The sequence below is a fragment of the Heliconius melpomene genome, chromosome 19, assembly GCF_056956725.1.
Source record: "Heliconius melpomene rosina isolate 202511_hmr_F chromosome 19, ASM5695672v1, whole genome shotgun sequence".
NCBI classification, from domain to species: Eukaryota; Metazoa; Arthropoda; class Insecta; order Lepidoptera; family Nymphalidae; genus Heliconius; species Heliconius melpomene.
Genome location: NC_140407.1, coordinates 12,030,017 through 12,049,089, shown reverse-complemented (window position 1 = coordinate 12,049,089; position 19,073 = coordinate 12,030,017). Strand labels below are relative to the sequence as shown.

The following is a 19,073-nucleotide window of genomic DNA, read 5'->3' as shown; positions in this document are numbered from 1 at the left end:
TTAAATTTTCTCAATCTGTTAACAAGACAAAACGTTTTAAACGTTTTAAAACACTAATTTGTAAATCAATGAATTTGACGTGTTAACGTTTTATTTCGAATTCAAAATTGAATGTTTTATGAACAGAAAAAAAATTATTTAATTTATTTCTTCTTGTCAAACCCTAAAAACGTCGTATATTAGTATTGCGAGTGACCCTAATCTAAGGCTCATAATATTAATACGTAGTGTTATGTACAGATAGATTAATGTCATAGGTATGGAGTTCATTACAATTATTTAGTAATATATGTATGTACAAAGGCTTAATTCGGCAGTATCGCTTTGATAGTAGGAATCGTTGGATTATAAAGGGATTACATAATTAATATCGTATATTAATTGGTAAGTAGAACCAGTGTTCTCGGATATCATTTACATAACAAGTTATGCTTTATTTGTTTAGAATAATAATACTCTTCAAATTGTCTTGTCATTTTAAAAGTGAGTTCAAATACTTATAATTAAATAGTGAACTTTTAAGAATAACTTAATATTTAAATAATGTGACAGGTTGTAGGTTCGATATCTATTTGAAGAAATGAAATATTTAATATTTCCATTGTCTTACTCTCGCGGCGTTGTGTTCCGTTACTCAATAGGCAGTGTCTTCAAAATTCAACGGAAAATGGGGAAGGTAGAGTCTTACTGAGAACGGAGTGTCTTAATACTTGGTACCTAGGTTCTCTAAAAAACCGGTAAAGCGCGAGTCGGACTCATTCACCGAAGCTTTACCAATTTTCAGGACCGCAGGTCAAAGGGAAGTACTACTTACGAAAGTTGATAAACTTAAGTTCACATTCCGTAATAAATTAATTTATAATGAAATTAATTTACAAACTTGGTGCCAAATTTCAAAACTAGGTGTTGATTATGCGGTGACTTTTCCTCCTGGCATTAATTCCGGCTACTGCCAGGGTCTGCCCTCCTACTCAACCTATTCCACTTTGCACGGTCTTTTGCGTCCTCGGTGGTTAGACCATTGGCTCTCATGTCCTGCATCACGACATCCAGCCAGCGCTTCCTTGGGCGTCCAGGAGGTCTCACTCTGGAGTCTCCTGGACGCCCAAGGACTGAACTGATATAGCAAGGCACTTGCATCCGACATAGTTCTTAGGCCGGCGCGTAACGTGGCCAAACCATCTCAGACGACGCTCTTGGAGCTTTGAATTTATTATGCGGTGAATTTCATACAAAATGCACCAAAACCGATGCATAAATGCAATAAAATGCTCGTATATTTTGATTGCGTTGACTTGTTAGAGGCTTGATTTTTTGTGTGCTTTTAGGTATGGGCATAAACAATTTATATTAATTTCAGTTTGATATATTTACACGATCTTAATAAATAGTCCTGGCAGACGGACAGAAGGAGATTAGGATGATTTAAATGATTGAAGAATAGGCCAAGACATAATAAGGTTATTACCATAAAAGCTGAAAGAGTAAAAAAAACAATATAACAATTTTCTTTTAGTATAATTGTGTTTTTAATTTTTCTGTATTTTATTTTCTAATTACAGTAATATTTATCTATTATTTTATTACCATTATTATTAGCGCAATGTTTTTATTGTACCATATGTTATATATTATTAACTTAAAAGATTATTAACTTAAAAGGTTCTTGATTATAATTTTTACTCATTCTATCCATGCATATGCTAATATCATAGTGTTACATTTAAACTAAATGCTTCTTGTAACAGTTACTCAGAATGCACCCAAATTCGAAATCCCAGTTGAAGTTGCCGGTAGCGGTCTACCGATCGAGTGGCTAGTCGTGTCTAAAACCCGCAACGAACTAACTTTGCTTAAATTTCAAATTCTGTCAACAAATAACAGTAAGTGGCTCTGCACGTTTTCATTGCAAGTTACTCTCGATATAAAATTACAATATATAATTTAGACTTTATAAAATTATATTATTTTCTGTAATTAAATATTTATTTAAATTTATATTTATATTTTTATGGTCTGCTGTTGGGGCAAAGCGCAGCATTTAGTTCCGCCACTCAACACGCAATGCCTCTAGAATCTGGCGGAAATTGGGAACGGAGTGCCTCAACACTAGGTTCTCTCAGCTTTTAGATTATTTTTTAAATTTAATTTTTGTGCATTTTTGTACAAAATATGAAAATCTGCAACATCTACGATACGCAATTACATTAATTACCATAATAAATATATTGATGACAATTTTAAAGTTCAACATATGTTGCGGCTGTCCAGGTAATAGCTATATCGTGCATAAGAGTTACCAACGAAAATCAATCAGCGAGCGACTGCACCGAGTGTAATCCCGCCCTAATTTGAGCTCGTCCGTAAGCCTCATCGTACTCGAAACGTTGGTTTCCTCCATAAAAAATATTTTCAGGCGTTTTTTTTTTTATTTTATTTATAAAGAAATAAATATTTCTGTATTTCAAGAAATATAGGTCAACAAATTTTCTGGCACCCAATAGTTACTTTAAATCCAGATTCTGATTTTGAGAATTTTTCAGTGGAATTGCAGTGGGTATTTTTATTTGCACGCGTTTTGTTTATATTATAATTATGTGTATGTGTATTTTTAACAATGTTTATTCGTCTGTGTATCTGAATATATACGTAGGTTTGAGTCCCGTAGGAGGTTCTCTAGTTTAATAGATATTTATTTATCGATGAAAGTAGTAACCAAAGAAATAAGTGACCAGCAAACTTTCATAATCTGTAAAGAAAATTACAACATTATAAAGTTGGTAATTTACCTATGTACAAGTGTACAGTGTATTAAATGTAAATATATTTTTACATTTTATACACTTATACGAATAAATTTATTTTATTATTAATTAATTAATTAATAATATATTTAAATAAAATATATTATATTTAACTAGCGACCCGCTCGCGGCTTCGCCCGCTTAATCTACATAATTATTTAATTACTAATGTGTATTATTTTCCTGTTGTAATAACAACAGGAACTAACAATTAACTGAAATTTTTAGCTATTTCGATTTGGCCACAAGGGTGAAGCTGGAGATAAAAGATAGTTTAGTTTATAATATATCGTTACATTTTTTTAAAAACTTGCCAACTTACCTTTGTAAACGTATTCAAAGATATTTCAGTAAAACTCGTAGACCGAATGTAAGCAGCTTGTTGTGACCTAAAAAATAAATGTGTGTGAAAATTTACTGCTTTTTCACGTTACCTTAAGAGTAAGAGTTATTTTTTTTAGGTTCAGTAAAGTAAAAATTTAGAAAATGTGTTTTATTTGTTACAAATATTATAATAAATATTTTTATATATTTCAAGTATCTTTGTAAGTAAAAATAACATCACTATAGATAATGTAAGTATTTTTGATAATGATTTTCTTGAAATATAAATGTTTAAAGCAATATATTTAAAGGAGCAAGGAACAAGGAGGAAACAGGAGGTGTTTTTGTCAGTACATTCTTTTTTTTAGATTCTCTGAAGAGATTCTTTGGATTCTCTAATTTGTAAGAAAGAAATAATTGAAATCTTGACAGTATAACTTGTGTGGTTTAACTTAAATAATATATCTTATCTTATCTTTTATCAACTTACCATCTTGAAAATTCAAGTTACCTCAAAATAGTAAAGATAAGCATTCTTTTATTTTTACAAGACAGGTCCTCCCATGGGCTGTTATATACCACGGTAGCTATATCTTGTGCCTGTAATTAAAATTAAATTAAGTTTAGTACTCGCACCAATAACCGACAACCATCAATGATCGACACTTATTTAACTTAACTTAATATAAATATAAATTTCTTAAATTGTCAAGAATTTTTCCCGCCATTTTATTTGAAGAACGATTGCTTATTTTCTTATTTTATTATAGAAATTACGTAAAAGATGTACAAATATCTATTATTAAGTTTATTACCGCGTCCGTAACAAGTTGGCCGCACATGGCGACGTAAAAATATATTATTACGATTAAAAGCGCTATAAGCAAGTCTGAAAAGTCCTCCAGTCTACAGTTGATCTGAAACATACAAAATAAAATAAAATTGTCGTATTTTGTTAACAACTCGTATAGCAGTGGATTGAAATATTACTCACTCTCGCAGAAATCCCATAAAAACAAACAGTGCCCGAGAAAAAGAAAATACGTATCGCAAAGATACCTCCATACGCTTCACCGACTTCTTTTATTAATCTAAAATTACAGTTAGTTTTATATGTAGTATATATATTATATCTTTATATTGATATAACTTATTCCCCCGACTCGATTCGGATTCGGGGATCGAATCCACATCCATCGCGCTTTCATTAAGTCACGATGGCAAATACTAGATATATATAAAGTAAATATATTCTACAGTAAAAGTATATAGGTGTTAATGTTAAATATATATTTCATTTAAATGTAAAAAACACTTGCTTACTCAGATAAAATGGAATGTCTTTGAATTGCCATTTTTAATGTAATATCTATATCGTTGCTATTCGACTCAATTATTTCCTTGAAGTCTATTTGTAGTAGTAAGAATAAAATTCGCAATTGGTTCATACTGACGGCGAGAAGGAACATACAACAATTCAAAGTTAAAGCTACGCTGGTTGCTGAAAATTAAAAAAGCGATCATGTGCGAGTCGTGCTCGTGCGCCTAAGCTTTCGTACCAATTTCAGAATAGTAGTTCAACGAGAAGTACAGTACTAAGAAAAGCTTACAAATTTAAATTAGCGGGCGTATGCAATCGTTTAGTATGAAATAAACTACAAATATAAGTTTGTAATATTTTTATATGTAATATAAGCATAAATTTCCTGTTATTTTCCTTTATTTATACTGTGAGTTCTCACTTCCTGCCAAATTTCATGCAATTATTATGTATGAAATAAACTACAAATATAAGTTTGTAATTATTTTTTTCTGTGACATACCTATACATTTTCACTTTCACTTTTTTCACTTTATTTACAATATAAAGTTTATATAAAAATATATATTTACGTAATAGTGGCAATGTATACGAACTTCTTTAGGGCCTAATTCCAGTCACTTATAAATATTTTAAAATATTTTTATACCTAGCTATACATGTTAGTTCGAACTAATTGTATGAAAAGCTTTACATAATTTAATAGATTAATTCACTATTAATAATGACTATGAATGAGGTTTCACATGAGATAAGCTTAATGTAAATTGTAATGAATAATTTGAGTTTGTGAATATGAAATTATTTACTATAAAGTTGATGTTATTATTTAAACTTAACTGATTTGTATAAAGCAAATACCTAAAAGCACCTACATATTATACTAGAAAATTATTACATGCCCAATACAATTATATGTATATTTAATTTTTCAGCTTCAAGCTGTATCCGGCATATAGCAATGCAAAGGTGCTTGAACCTGGACACTCCGTTCCCATTGAGGCACTTTTATTCTCCATTTTCCACCGAATTCTGAAGGCATTAGGTACGTGTTGAGTGGCGCTCTCCAAGCCGTTTACCAAAGCGGGGAAGTGAAAATATTTCATTTCCTTGAGTGAAAATCGAACTCACAACCTGTCGTAGTGCTATATTCACCCCCGAGAAAAAATCTTTCGCTTTCGAATTTGGCATTTCTTCCATTTTTTTCCCTTACCGCTTTGTTCGTCTTTTTCATACGAACGCTACGTGGGCGGTTAGATCCTTTTCTGTCACAATCTGAGGTTTCATTGTACTCACACACATTAATGGCCCGATACAAAATATATTTTTATTAATTCGAGTCCAATCGGGGCTCAAAGGCACAGACGTGTGACTTTTCATCTCTTCGCTCTGGTGTCGAGACAAAGCGCGGCGTTGAATACCGCCACTCAACACGCAATGCCTGCAGTATTCGGAAAGTACGGAGCTGAGTGTCTTAACACTAAGCTAAATACATAAAAAATCCTACCACTTATTGCATCCACGGCATAGGCGATCAAATATTTTATAAAACTGTCTCTGTAATCGAATGGTAATTTAAATTCCCATATTGTAGCATAAACTACGTCATCACGGTTCAATACAATTTTTTTAACAATTACTAATAATAACGTGTTTAATGTATAAAAAACAATGTTCAATGCTAGTCCCACGCAGTACCCTGAAAAAAAAATTCTATAATTTTTCTCATCTTGTAATGGTAGAAAATGGAAATCTTTCTGTTTTATCTTAAAAACATCTGCTGCATTTGTACTCTCGTGAATAGATATTGCCCTCTCATCAATCTATTGATATTTTGTAAAGACGCGAGACAGCTATTACTGATTTCATCTATACTTATAATAAAATCGTAACTGTACGTCTAAGGTGTAATATAACCTAAAACACTGATTTTAAAAAAAATGTCTGTTTGTCTGTGCGTTTGTTGTTCACAAACTTAAACTAACACTTAAAACAGGTTTAACCGATTTTAATTCAGTTTTCACTATTGGATTCTGGCAAGCTTCGCTTAAGGTTTAGTGTTTGTTTTATTAAAAATAATTTCATAAATAGACAGTTATTTCAATTCTGGAGGCATTGCGTGCGATCGAACCCACAAGCACTCGATTTTTGCAGTACACTTAGTGTGCGCCACGACTGGCTTCACTATATATTATCTACATTATATAAAAAATCTTACCAGAATTGTATAAATTTAGTTTCCTAACTTGATATCGTTTTACTCGCACAGCATCCATAGACAGGGTGTCGTCGCTGCGCCACTGTGTTTCAAGTTTCACTACGAAATTTTCAGTTCTTTTTCTTATTAAACATATATGCAGGTAGACCATACAATCTACAAAAGTAACATTTAATATAAAAGGATAAGTTTATATTTCAAATACTCAATGCTCAAATGTCTGTAGTGCTGAACTAAATAATAATAAAAAAAAACCTTCTATTAAATTGTTTGCAAATGACAAGTCTGAGGACATATCCAAAAAGTCTGCTCCATCATTAAATTTGTCTATAACACTACACCACTGACCTATTGCACTTACTATATGCAACATGAAAATGAAATAATGAATAAATTTTATTTTATATATCATTATATTTCTTTCATTAAAAATATCAATGAAAGTGTATTTCGAAAATATCAATACAAATTGATACGGTTTCGAAAATTCATCGTTCATTAGTCTAAAGTTCGTCATGTTTATCATTTTCTACTTGCAGAGTAGAAACACGAACAGCTAAATGCGCTTTATATACCAAATCAAACCAAGAAGCTATGAAATGTACCAAAACAAACACGACATAATATTTCAATTAATTTAATTTCAGTTAAAAGTTTAAAAAGTTAAGTTTATTTAAGTAAAATTTAAAAAAGATATCTTTTTAAAAAGACTCTTTGAATTATTGAATTGTCAATTTTTAAGTGTCCTTCTTCCATTTCTGAAAAGTAAGTAGGTACTTACACAAGTAAGTAACAAATCTTTCTATCAAAAAATAATTTATGTAAGAGACGAGTCCATATTATTTAGTTGGTAATGTTTGAAGAAACGATGATCGTGACATTATGTGTTTATAAAGAAATTATATATTTTTTAGCATTTCATATGCAATACAAATGTTGGTGTCCACAAAAGTAACAATCGTAGTAAACACACGTAAAGATAGAGCATTTGTATAATAAATTATAGAGCTATGAAATAATAGACGGCGACGTAGATAGGTATATTATACATATAAGAAGTTTTTAAATTTATATATATATTTTTGTTTCCATCTTCCTTATTAATTCAATACAAAACTAAGTCTCCCAATATCACAACTAATATACTCAGCTGCAAAACTGTGGCAAGCATTTCATATATTTAGAAGTTGTTATTTGAAGATATATTGATTGATGCATTAGTTTAATTTTATGTCTAAAATTTAGTTTTTAGAGACAAACTAAGTGAAGAGATAAAGTTTGAAGGAGAAATAAGATATATATACTAAATGTTTTCGAGTGCTTATAGTAGTGTAGTCTTCAGAAAGTTAATCTTTTTAAATATTTAAATAAAATAATATAAAATATAAAGAAAAATGTAAGATACAAATATGTCATTTATAATACGCCGAAAAGCATCACGTCTCAAGTGGGTAGGTCTGAAATAAAGCCACACTGCTCACGCATGGCTCGCCGTGAAGCATTCCAGCTGTTGCCTGAACGTCTAGAATCTAGCTTTATTTTGTAGAAAATATTCTGCATAGTCCCTGTCATAAAATTCTATGATTTTATTATGTTTTTTATTTTATCAAAATAAAAATTGAACGTGAATTTTGAATTAAACAATTAATGAACGTAATCAGTCAGTCCTTCCTGTTCTTTTTTTTATTCACGCTGTTATCCCGCATATTGTAGGGTAGACAGAGGGGACCTAGTATATTAACATACTCTGATCCCCACTTTGCGAAGAATTCTCGTGGCATTGGGTGTTGAGAGGCGGAGTTCAATGTCGCGCTTTGTCTTGTTAATTCCTCCGTACTATATATAGTATATGTATAGTATATATATAGTATATATATATAGTATGTGGGAATGGAACCCACATACTATAATTAAATAATTGTGTAGTGCAAGCGGTTCGCTAACATAAATTATAACTTCCAAATTTTATACTTCATCGTAAAAATGATACAAAATTTTGCTTTAGGCATTAATATATAGATTTCAGCAAAAGTTGGAATGTAGATAACACTCAACTAACTAGTACGTTCATTTCATCAAAAAATATAGATATCAATTTCAATGAAAACAGTTTTGAAAAGTGGGAACAAGTGATCGTTTTATTTAGTTTTAAATCGAATAACATTTGTCCAACGATCAGTCGAGCGGATTTGTTTAAAATTTTTACTATTCTATTTATGCTACGTATGTGATCTAGTTCGTTTTTCAGTTGGGTCTTTATTTTATGGCACTCCACATATCTACGTATATAAAAAAAGTTAAAGTAATTTGGAAAAGGTTGGGGCCATTATGCTGGTAGTTGGGCAGTGTCTGTTTGTAAACACGATGTTTGGGGAATCAATTCCACGATAAAAAGTGAAGTAGGGAGAACTGGCATACTAATTAACGATATTTTAAGGTGCACAAAAGCCACAGATTAAATAACTAACTAGAGAAATAAAATGAAAAAGAAAAAATTAAGATGAAGAAGTTAAATGCCAATTCAATAATCAAGCGTTTCGGAAACATTGCACAAATGAATGTATATTGTTCACGAATTTAATATCACAGAATATGTTAACATATTCTCATAGTCTACGAGTATATTACGTAACTTTGTAACTAATGTTTCTTGCAGAAGTTATTCAGGATGCAGCTGATTTCTAAATCCTAGTTGATCTGGCCGGTAGCGGTTTACCCACCCACTGGCTAGTTATATATCAAAAGTCCACAACCAACTAGTTTACTTACATTTCAGAATCAATCAATGATATTAATTTAGCTCCAATGAAAATCATGGAAATGTTGATTTGATTTTTAAAAAGCTTTAAATGAAAACGTAAAGATTTTTATCGCTTTGTTTTGCTTTGCTTTGTGTTTGCACAAAATTAGCTTAACCAACAAAACGTAAATAAACAGCAACCGCACAAAGTATACCAACGACCTAATTTAAGTTTGTCTGTAATTAAAACTCATTGAACTCTAAAAAAATAATTATGATAAAAATATTTTTTGTGTTTTTATAATTCGACTTCATACAAAATATTTATAAAAAATATTATTTGTAATCATATAAAAAGTTGAATGTACGGACTCGAACCCGCGCCTATTGGAAACCATCCAACCGTATAACGTTTCGTACAAATTTGTATATATGTGTTTTCTAAAAATATTTTACGATCTTTACTGTGAAACGTTAAAAATATTTTTAAAAAGCTAACATAAAAATATTTTCAACCTTTTTTTATTTTTGATATAGTTAAACATCAGTCACTCCCCAAGCCCCGCCACGCAATATTTCAAAATATACGGAAATTTATTCCTTCTTTTTACCAGTACAGACCCGCCAAATGCAGGAAAAGGGTGAACAAAAAAAAATTACATTATCAATAAAACGTGGCCGTTGTGGCGCAGCAGCGCTGCAACTTACTGGAAGCTCGACGTATTTGGGTTTGATTCCTACTACTCATGCAAATAAAGTATTTTGAGGTTCCTCGCTCGAAATAAAATGGAGGATTGACCTCTGTCACTTTTTTTCGGGAACGTTTTTCATTTATTTTTCCATACAAATCAATTGTTTGTGTTCCATTATTAAATAAGCTGATAGTGATATTACAAGAGTTACTGTTATTTCTCTCTTACAATAAAAGAAAATTTTGATAAAATAGAATAAAGAGTATTTAAAAATCAAGAACAGATATGCTGGCGGAGCGCCAGCCTAATCGTCGCTGGATATGTACCAGTATTTGCAGAACATTGTATTATTGCCAACTGGAGATGATATTAACGCTGATGAGATTGTGTTCTAATGAGAGCCTGAGAAAAATGATACTTTGCCACTGTGAAAATTAAGTTCAGATTATTTTATATTATTTTATAAATAATAATGTTTATACTAATAATAAGATATAGTAAATCTTTAAGTGAATCAATATCATATTGTGTGTGTGTGTGTTTAGGTGTCTGTTTGTATGTGTATATCTGAAAAAGAGACTTATTCGTGTCGGAAATTTTACATCATTTTTATTGTCACAACAAAAAGTTGAAATATTTTTGGAACTATTCGCGAAAAGATAAATGCGAGAATGTAATTTATTAAAAATTTTAAATTTCTAATACTTTAAAAAAAGTGGTAATCCTCTTCCATAAGACAGACAAAATATTTTACAACATTTATTTATATACTTAAACGTTGTTAAAAAATATCATAATGTTAATATTTTTTAAATACTAACGCGATTATTATTAAACTATGCACCGTGGTACAGTGTTACAACGTGTGACTGTGAATACTTCGCTTGTAGGTTCATTTCCCACTCAGGGGAATAAATTATTTAATATTTTTGTTTCCTCGCTCTGGTAACAAAACAAAGCGCATTGTCTCGAAAATTAGACAGACTACGTTACCTTTGCCTACCCTACTAAATACGGGTTACAACGTAAAAGAATAAAAAATATATATTATTAATCAATTTAGTTAATTTTCATTGAAAGGACATACTTGTACATGCCTACAGCAAATTCTGTGTTTAATTATAATACCGTTACCGGAACGCGATGAGCGCTCACAACGGGGATTACATAGATATTTAACCGACTAGCTGTAACGTTCCTATATTAACAATCGCCATCAAACGTTCGCTTTAATATTGCACTCGGCAGCCCTCTCATGATAACGCCCATAACTGATTAATGTTAGCCGATTTACATAATTGAAACAGGTTTATTTTGAAATTTGTGCTCAAATTAATCATTTAATTAATAATGATGCCATATTTGTCTTATTTACGATGTGATATTTACTACAATTAGCTGTCATTTCAATGGGGAATTGTGAGTTATACAAGACCAAACCTTATCCAAAGTTAGCTACAGTGATAAAAAAAGTAAAAATTTTCCTAGCGATCCTAACCAGCTGATAAAATAGCGTTCAAAATTAATTGTATTTAATTTCATATAAAAAAGTGGGGCGTATGCAAGCTTAAATTTGTCAATTTTTATAAGTTGTATTTGCCGACCATGAAATATCATGAAATAAGGACGGGATCCTCGGTTAACAAGACTCATTCGTACACGACCGGTTATTTTTTCAGAGGGAACCTAGTGTTACGACACTCCGACCGGGTTATTTTGGTTTTTTTTAGCTTCACGCTGTTTTTTGCCACTACGAATTAAAAATAGTTTTTGCTGAATACAACTCCAAAAGTCTTCTTTCTTGATGGCCATTCTGGTGGAAGCAATCGATTTATCTCTCATTTGCAACGTAAAGGGCAGCTGCCAAAGGAAAACGCCGGTTTCAATATTGAACTAAGTATATGTACCTGTGCTCTGCTTAGAAACGGCTTGCATTATGTACTTTGTTTTATATGAAGTTGACTAAGTTTAAAAATATAAATTATCTTTAAATATAACGGAAAATTGAGCTTTCGAAACACGCTCGTTAATAACGACTGAAAAAACTATAATATATAAATCAGTCAAATAATAATCATTGCCAATTATGCCAATTATGCCAAAAATGCCACCAATTTGCCTTTCTCTTCTTTGTTAATACCACATAGGTATTCGTAGACAAGAAAAAATATTGAGAAAATCTATTTGATGAAAGGATCTCATATAATAACAACCATGTCTCCTCATCAACAAAGTAAGGTACTTTCATATTGTTATTTAGCTATTATTATATTTTATGATTTTTTTCCTTTGTCAGCATCACGCCTGATACTCAATAGAGGGAAAATCAGACAAAATCTGATATAAGACTTTCGTTTTCTGTGTTACCGGAATATTACGTATTGAGTAGCGGATCTCAACACCGCGTATTGTCTTATATATGATAGAAGTATCGTCTCGTTTTGTTATCCATACCTATATTATAAATTCGAAAGTAACTCTGTCTGTCTGTCTGTCTTTTACGCAATCAGGGCCAAACCGCTAATTTAATTGTGATAAAATACTCATATAGAGATACTTGACGGTCTCGGGATGAAAATAGGATACTTTTTTTTCTCATATTTGTAATATTTTCGATATATACCAATATATTAAAATACTTATTAATTTGACATGCAATTTATTCCGCCATGTTAATAACAACTGTCGTTGCCAAGCAACGATTTGCAATGTTTGTTATTAGAAAACGTCACCCAAAATGAGCTTGCTTACCGCATCTCTCTATTGAAAAGTGAAAATAATTTCATAAATATATTTAATAAATATTCGTATAGTTCAAGCAGGCGTAGCCGCGTACGGGTCCACTAGTATAATATAAATTTCATATATGAAGGCAGATTATTTCAGGACATTTAAATGTGAAAACAGAGCAAAACAGAGCGACGTATATGAAGACGACAAGTACTTTTAACTGTCACGCTGTCTCCATATAATATACTAAACTGAAATAGAATATTTCTTTAATTTTTTAATACAATTTTCATTTTTCATCGACTAATGTAATCTGAAAAGTAATTTGAGGAAAGATCCGTGATAGATATATTCATATATGTTAAAGGTTATGGATAAGCCTTTTTTAAATTTATTCCTGTAGGTCCTTGCTTTAACTTTGAATGGGTGTTCTTATTTCTATTGAAAGTTTTTATCGCACATTTCAACTTTCACTTTTTATACCCACATAAAATTGGGTTGAAAAGATATATTTTATTTAAATATAGTTATCTATACTATTATACATTTTAATAAATCGTATTTTTTTTGGAATTGTATTAGATTTATCTAGAATCACTTGTCGTATTAAATAGAAATATGTTTAGTTATTTCATATATATCTATCTAGGTAGAGCCCGTGGAAATTCCAGAATTAAAACCTATATGTTGCTCTACAACCTGATCTATTTTCCAGTGAAAGTCGCATAAAAATCAGTTCAACTGTTCCAGAGATAAGCTAAGATAATCCGATTTTTTTTTAAAATCTCAGACAAACACTTAAATTTTATTTATATGTAAAAATAATATAACGAAGGGAATATTTTATTTCTATTCATATTAACCGATATTATGTAGCCTTAAGATCGAAAGTTACTTAGTTAAAGCTTTCTGTTCACAAAAGTTATTGAATGAATTATTATACTTATACATGTGCTATTCATCTCGATTCTTTTACCAAAACAATATACAGTTCGTGGATATCTGACCTCAAAAATTAAACTTATTTCAAAACATATTATTTATTTTATATTTATGACAAACAATTCTACTTTTGAGCCATCTTTAAAACTATATCAATCTTAATATGAATGAAAATTTGAAGACTTAGCTGAGTAAATGTATAATATACCTAACACACTTTAGAATTTCCATAGTGAATAAATTTTTTAAGTGCATATCTTCTACCTGGCATGAATTCTGGTATTTGTCTGGAGACTGTCTTCCGACCAAGCTAAGCTATAGCACTATCTGTTGTAAGACAATTGTCACTGTGAGGGTATTTTACAGAAAATAAAATAATAATACCCACATAATTATTTATAAAATACATATATACAATATAACAAATCTAACAGTGTGGAAGGGAACGGCTATAAAAAGTGACGTTTTTGAAGGATTGAGGCAGTACGTCGTTATTCTGCCTGTCGTAAGGTGTAAAATTGTGACAGTGTTCAAGTATTTAAAATCAGTGTCATTGTTGGAACTATGTGTTTTAAAACGTGTATAAGTGTAAAGTGTTATATAGAAACAGTGTTAGAAGTGTGTATATGTAAAAGAGGAACAGTAAATTATGGTTATTTAAGTATTTTCTTATACTTACCACCTGACATTTCTACACTGTAGCCTTCAACATCCTCAATGGTTAGTCCATTGGGTCTTATGAAAAGGAAGCTATGTCGTGATAGATTCATCACGGCAAGTCTTTCTTGGTTGCTCGGGAGGTTTGGATGAATGTCATGGCAATGCAATTCCATCTGATATAGAATAGGGCACAGGCCGGCACGCAATGTAGGCATATCATCTAAATTGACACTCGTGGAGCTTATTCGGTTTATTTCCTCCGGACTCCAAGACCAACTCGAAGGTATGTATTGCGTCTGCGGTCAGACCGCGTCATACCACAAATCCACCTCAGCATCTACGTTTTCGTAACGTGGAATTCTTGAGAGTGCCGAAGTAATGCTGGTAAAAATGAAAAATAAAAAATTTACAAACAAAACAAAAAAGGATTTACAATATTCATTTTATCCGTTATTAAAAATAATAATGCTATGACATTTTATTTCATTCCTGCTATAAAATATTAAAAGCTCTTCGTAGTTCAACACACGTTTCATTGAGATTGAAATATTTGATTCAAAATTAAAAATAATAATGATACTCCCTTATTTAATGATACAATAATCTAGTTTTAACTTAATGTTAAAATATTTTTAATTAAATATTCAATATTTAAGGCTCCCGTCTCGTCAGTGGCAGGCGCGATGGTTGTAGGCTCGGTTCCCACTGTGGGTATGAATTATTTTTATTTCCCCCCTCAAGAAGCAGTGTTTCAGATAGGTGCTGAAATCGAAGAAATGAGTGACTTAGCACTCGTGTTTTTTTGGTTAAGCGGCTATATGCGGAAAAAAATGTCCATTTTAATTGCCTCTGTCTAAAAATATATATACAGTAGGTATATTATGTACAATTATTATCAAAAACAATAAATAAATTCTTAAAAAAAATTGAGTTACACTTATTTATCCATGGTACGGCTATAATTATTTTAAAAAGCCATTATAAAACACAAGCACCTCGTTGCGACCTAAAAAATAAATGTATGAAAAAAATTAACAGCTTCTTAACGTAATCTTAGGACTAAGAGTCGTTTTCCTGAAACACTTAAGCTATATAAAATTTCCGACGGCTCATATAAAATTTTATGAAATTATTTCTCATTTATATTATTGTATAAGTTACTTTATTTTTATATTGCTTCTTATTCTTATTTTTAATAAATTAAAAATTTATGATGTCTAAGTTCTCCGTATAGTACATTTAAATGTAATACGTGTTATCTACTCGTATATTAATACTACCTATACTTACTTTGATGATAATAATTAGTCGATTTTTATCATCAACCTACATTTTACTATCTATTTTACGATTTTCTACATATACAATGACAAACAAAGATGAGAATGGAATTAAGTATCTTAACACTAGGTTCCCAGGTTCCCTCTGTCTACCCTGCTATGTGGAGCATCAGCGTGAATAAATAAAATACATTTGTAAAATTATTAACAAATATTCTAATTAAAAACATGTCAAAAGGAGTAAAATAAATGAAAACCAATTGTAAATTTATGGGAGTTAAGTAGGTACAATTTGTAGGTCGTTAGCAAGGCCGTCGAGAGCGAATCTCGAAAACGAACTTACTTTCGCGAACAGCGGATATAACGCAGAAAGAGTTTAGGAAATTGAAAATTGTGCCGCGGAATATAACCCCATTACTAAGGAAATGAGCTACGTGAGTATGTTGGAGAATTTCTTCGTAGTACTCGAAATACGATTGCGAGGCAAATGACGAAAAATACTACCTGGGTATTATATCATTTTGTGTACGAATATTATTTTTAAATGTAATTTTTCTATATTATTAGTTTATAAGAACAAATATTTGTGAATTTATTAAATTTGATTATTCTAATTATATTAATTTATATATTGTTAGAAATAATGATGTAGAGGATATATAAGCATGACTAATTACTGGCTGGCACTTTTAAAAGGCTGTCAACGGCGACCGAAAGAGGAGGATCGCTAACGTCACTCTGCCCGATGAATTCTTTAGAATCGGATATTGTTATTAGACTGCTAGATAATTCCCTTTAGTTGTTTATTAATTATTTGAAGCCTTGTTTTAATTAATTACCTTTCCCACTTTATTTAATATTTCCAATAGTTTCTTAGAATAGATATAACTTGGTTATATAAGAAACTCCGTTTTTTTACTTTTTACCTATGTATATTAAAATTATTGAACGTGAGTAGGAATATTAACAATCACTTTGAAAGACATCAGACATCAGACATCAGATCAAACACAATCTATAGAATGTAACAAATTCAAAAGGAATTCACAGAGATCTAACAGTGGCAATTTTCTGAATCAAAACCTTAAAATGATATTCTAGTCAATGGTAGCATTACCCTCAAGAGATTCAAACAGAAGCATCATTGCACTATAAAATCCAACGAAAGTTGCAAAAGCTTTTAATTTTCAACATGGCTAGCTTATTTTGATATAAATGAGCTTTATGCTTTGCAAGCGAATTTAAATTTTGAAATGCAAAATATTCATAGTTTCATATTTTCGAAGCCAGGTTAGTAATAGTTTTAACTTCATACATTTGTCGCTAAATTTCGCTTCGCTTAAGTAGTTATTCAAGATTGTTTGATAATAGTTATTGTCTTTCTACTTTGAAAATAAGCTTTGTAAAATATATTTATTAAAATAAACTTTGGCTCGTGATGCCAAGCGGTTAAGATTCTATTTATAATATTGATCGTAAGCTACCCAATACCTTTCAGATATTGCACTTTACTATAAGATCGCGCAAATAAGACTTTAGCCATATCTATTACTTTGTTTAATCTTAACATATATTCATTCACAATACAATATGTATACTTTATTTGTATTGTAAATTTAATATATTTCATAAAGAAAACAGCTATGCTGTTTGTAATCTTCAATATACTCGTAGTTTTTTTCTTAATTATATATTAATTTTATTTTTTTATTTTTTTGTCATAAAATTTTAAAAACACTTAGAAGCTCATTTATTTAAGGTTTTACGAAAATATTCTCAAGAAGCATCCATCTGAAGAATATTTTCGTAAAACCTTCAATCTAATTTATGCAATCAAAATGTTAAGGCTTTGATATGAAATATAAACTGTACTTTTTAAATTTTAAATAAAAAACTTTTAAGCGAACACTTTTCACATCACAATCCCGCCAAGCTTCCTTTTATTTCTTTATTTAAATTAGATAAAACATAGAGTGGCAGAAATTCATAAAGCTAGCATAAATTTAAAATTATAATTTTATTTTTCTTGCTTATTTTTAAATATACAAATATATTATATTGTACATATATTGTAATTTTTTTTAGCTTCATGCTGTATATTGCTCATAGCAGAGTTGACAAAGGGCATGGATACCTATTGTTAAGACACTCTATGCCCCCTTACACTTCTCGTTCTCCACTTTCCGCTGATTTTTTTAAATAATGTGTGCGGCGTTGAGGGTCGAAACTAAACGCCGCCCTTTACGTCGAGATAAATAGAACGTAGGAATTATAATTTTAATTAAATATAATGTTTGACTGCCTTGCGTTTTTTATTTATGCCTGTAAATTCGTGATTTTTGTATGTAATAAATCTGTAGGGGACAAAGCTTAGGATTAATATTCAGTAGTCCGGCCACTTAACGTTATTTGAACATTTTTTACAGAATTTAGTTTACGAAAACCTACTTAAATTTTCTGAATACATATTATATACTGTCATAATACATAATAAAAAAATATATGTATATAAATATGTTAATGTTCAAAATATTGTAATATTTAAGACTATTTTATAACATAAATAATTATTTTCCTAAAAATTCTTTTTTTTTTCAAAACATCCAATAAATTTATTGTTGTTATACGTATCCAACGCTAACATAACTTAACTTCTTGAGATTTGTGAAAGTTGGCCGGATTGTTCAATCTCGGAACAATACATTTTGGTTAAAGTGAATGATTATTTTTAAATTCATAACTTTTAATATAATCACTTTCATTGTTTATGAGGCACCCCTGGAATATTGTAAGCGTCGCCGTCGATCGCGTCGTAACAGATCGCCCTAATGAGAAAAGTTGGATAGACTTTGTGAAACTCAGAAACAATGCCGACGCCCAACAATTTTCCGACACTGGACAATCAATTCAAAAGCTTTTTGCAGCTCGTGTCTAAGTTTTCACGATGTTTCACTTTTCTATCACTCTTCATACTTCACCGAAATTATTCTCGATTGTTTTCTTTTTGTACTAACTCTTGTTTTCTTATTAATCCAAATTCACAATAACATTTCAAAGTCGGGTCAAATCTTACTTACGATACTTTTCGTATAAGCAAGACATAATTATATTATGTAGGTGGCATACCCATATATTTTGCTTCACAACACTTGTATTGCTGTGGCTACGAAGGTCAACCGCAAATTAGCTCTCCTACTAAAATTTGTTTAATTTGAATAGAATAGGTTCGAAGAATTTTAGAAAAGGAAATTGAAAGTTAAAATTGCTATTACTTTATTCGATTTTTCCTCTATATATTCGTAAGGCGAGTGTTAGGGGACTTTGTTTTCATTTGTTTACAAAAGGCTATAACTGAGCAACGT

At 30.6% G+C, this 19,073-nt stretch overlaps 2 protein-coding genes across 2 annotated transcripts in view; one reads left to right on the top strand and one right to left on the bottom strand.

Moving 5' to 3' along the window:
* Positions 1 to 19,073, top strand: part of Syt1 (Synaptotagmin 1) — a 114,454-nt gene that overhangs the window by 14,000 nt on the left and 81,381 nt on the right. The gene's annotated exons all lie outside the window — the stretch shown is intronic.
* LOC146528781 (odorant receptor 85c-like) lies at positions 2,693 to 17,330 on the bottom strand. Its single transcript, XM_085202773.1, has 9 exons — positions 14,451 to 17,330; positions 6,668 to 6,823; positions 5,957 to 6,148; positions 4,452 to 4,629; positions 4,123 to 4,219; positions 3,944 to 4,045; positions 3,640 to 3,728; positions 3,127 to 3,193; positions 2,693 to 2,749 (listed from the first exon to the last, which is right to left on the bottom strand). Exons 1-9 carry the CDS (start codon positions 14,644 to 14,646, stop codon positions 2,693 to 2,695), a joined length of 1,134 nt encoding a protein of 377 aa, XP_085058899.1. The 5' UTR covers positions 14,647 to 17,330.

Excerpts from the sequence above, each read along its gene's own strand:
- LOC146528781 (XM_085202773.1), bottom strand. The coding sequence starts at position 14,646 with ATGCCTACATTGCGTGCCGGCCTGTGCCCTATTCTATATCAGATGGAA. Across the intron at positions 6,149-6,667 it reads ACTAAATTTATACAATTCTG|GGTACTGCGTGGGACTAGCA; the intron begins GTAAGATTTTTT and ends TTTTTTTTTCAG. Across the intron at positions 3,729-3,943 it reads GCCAACTTGTTACGGACGCG|GCACAAGATATAGCTACCGT; the intron begins GTAATAAACTTA and ends TTTTAATTACAG.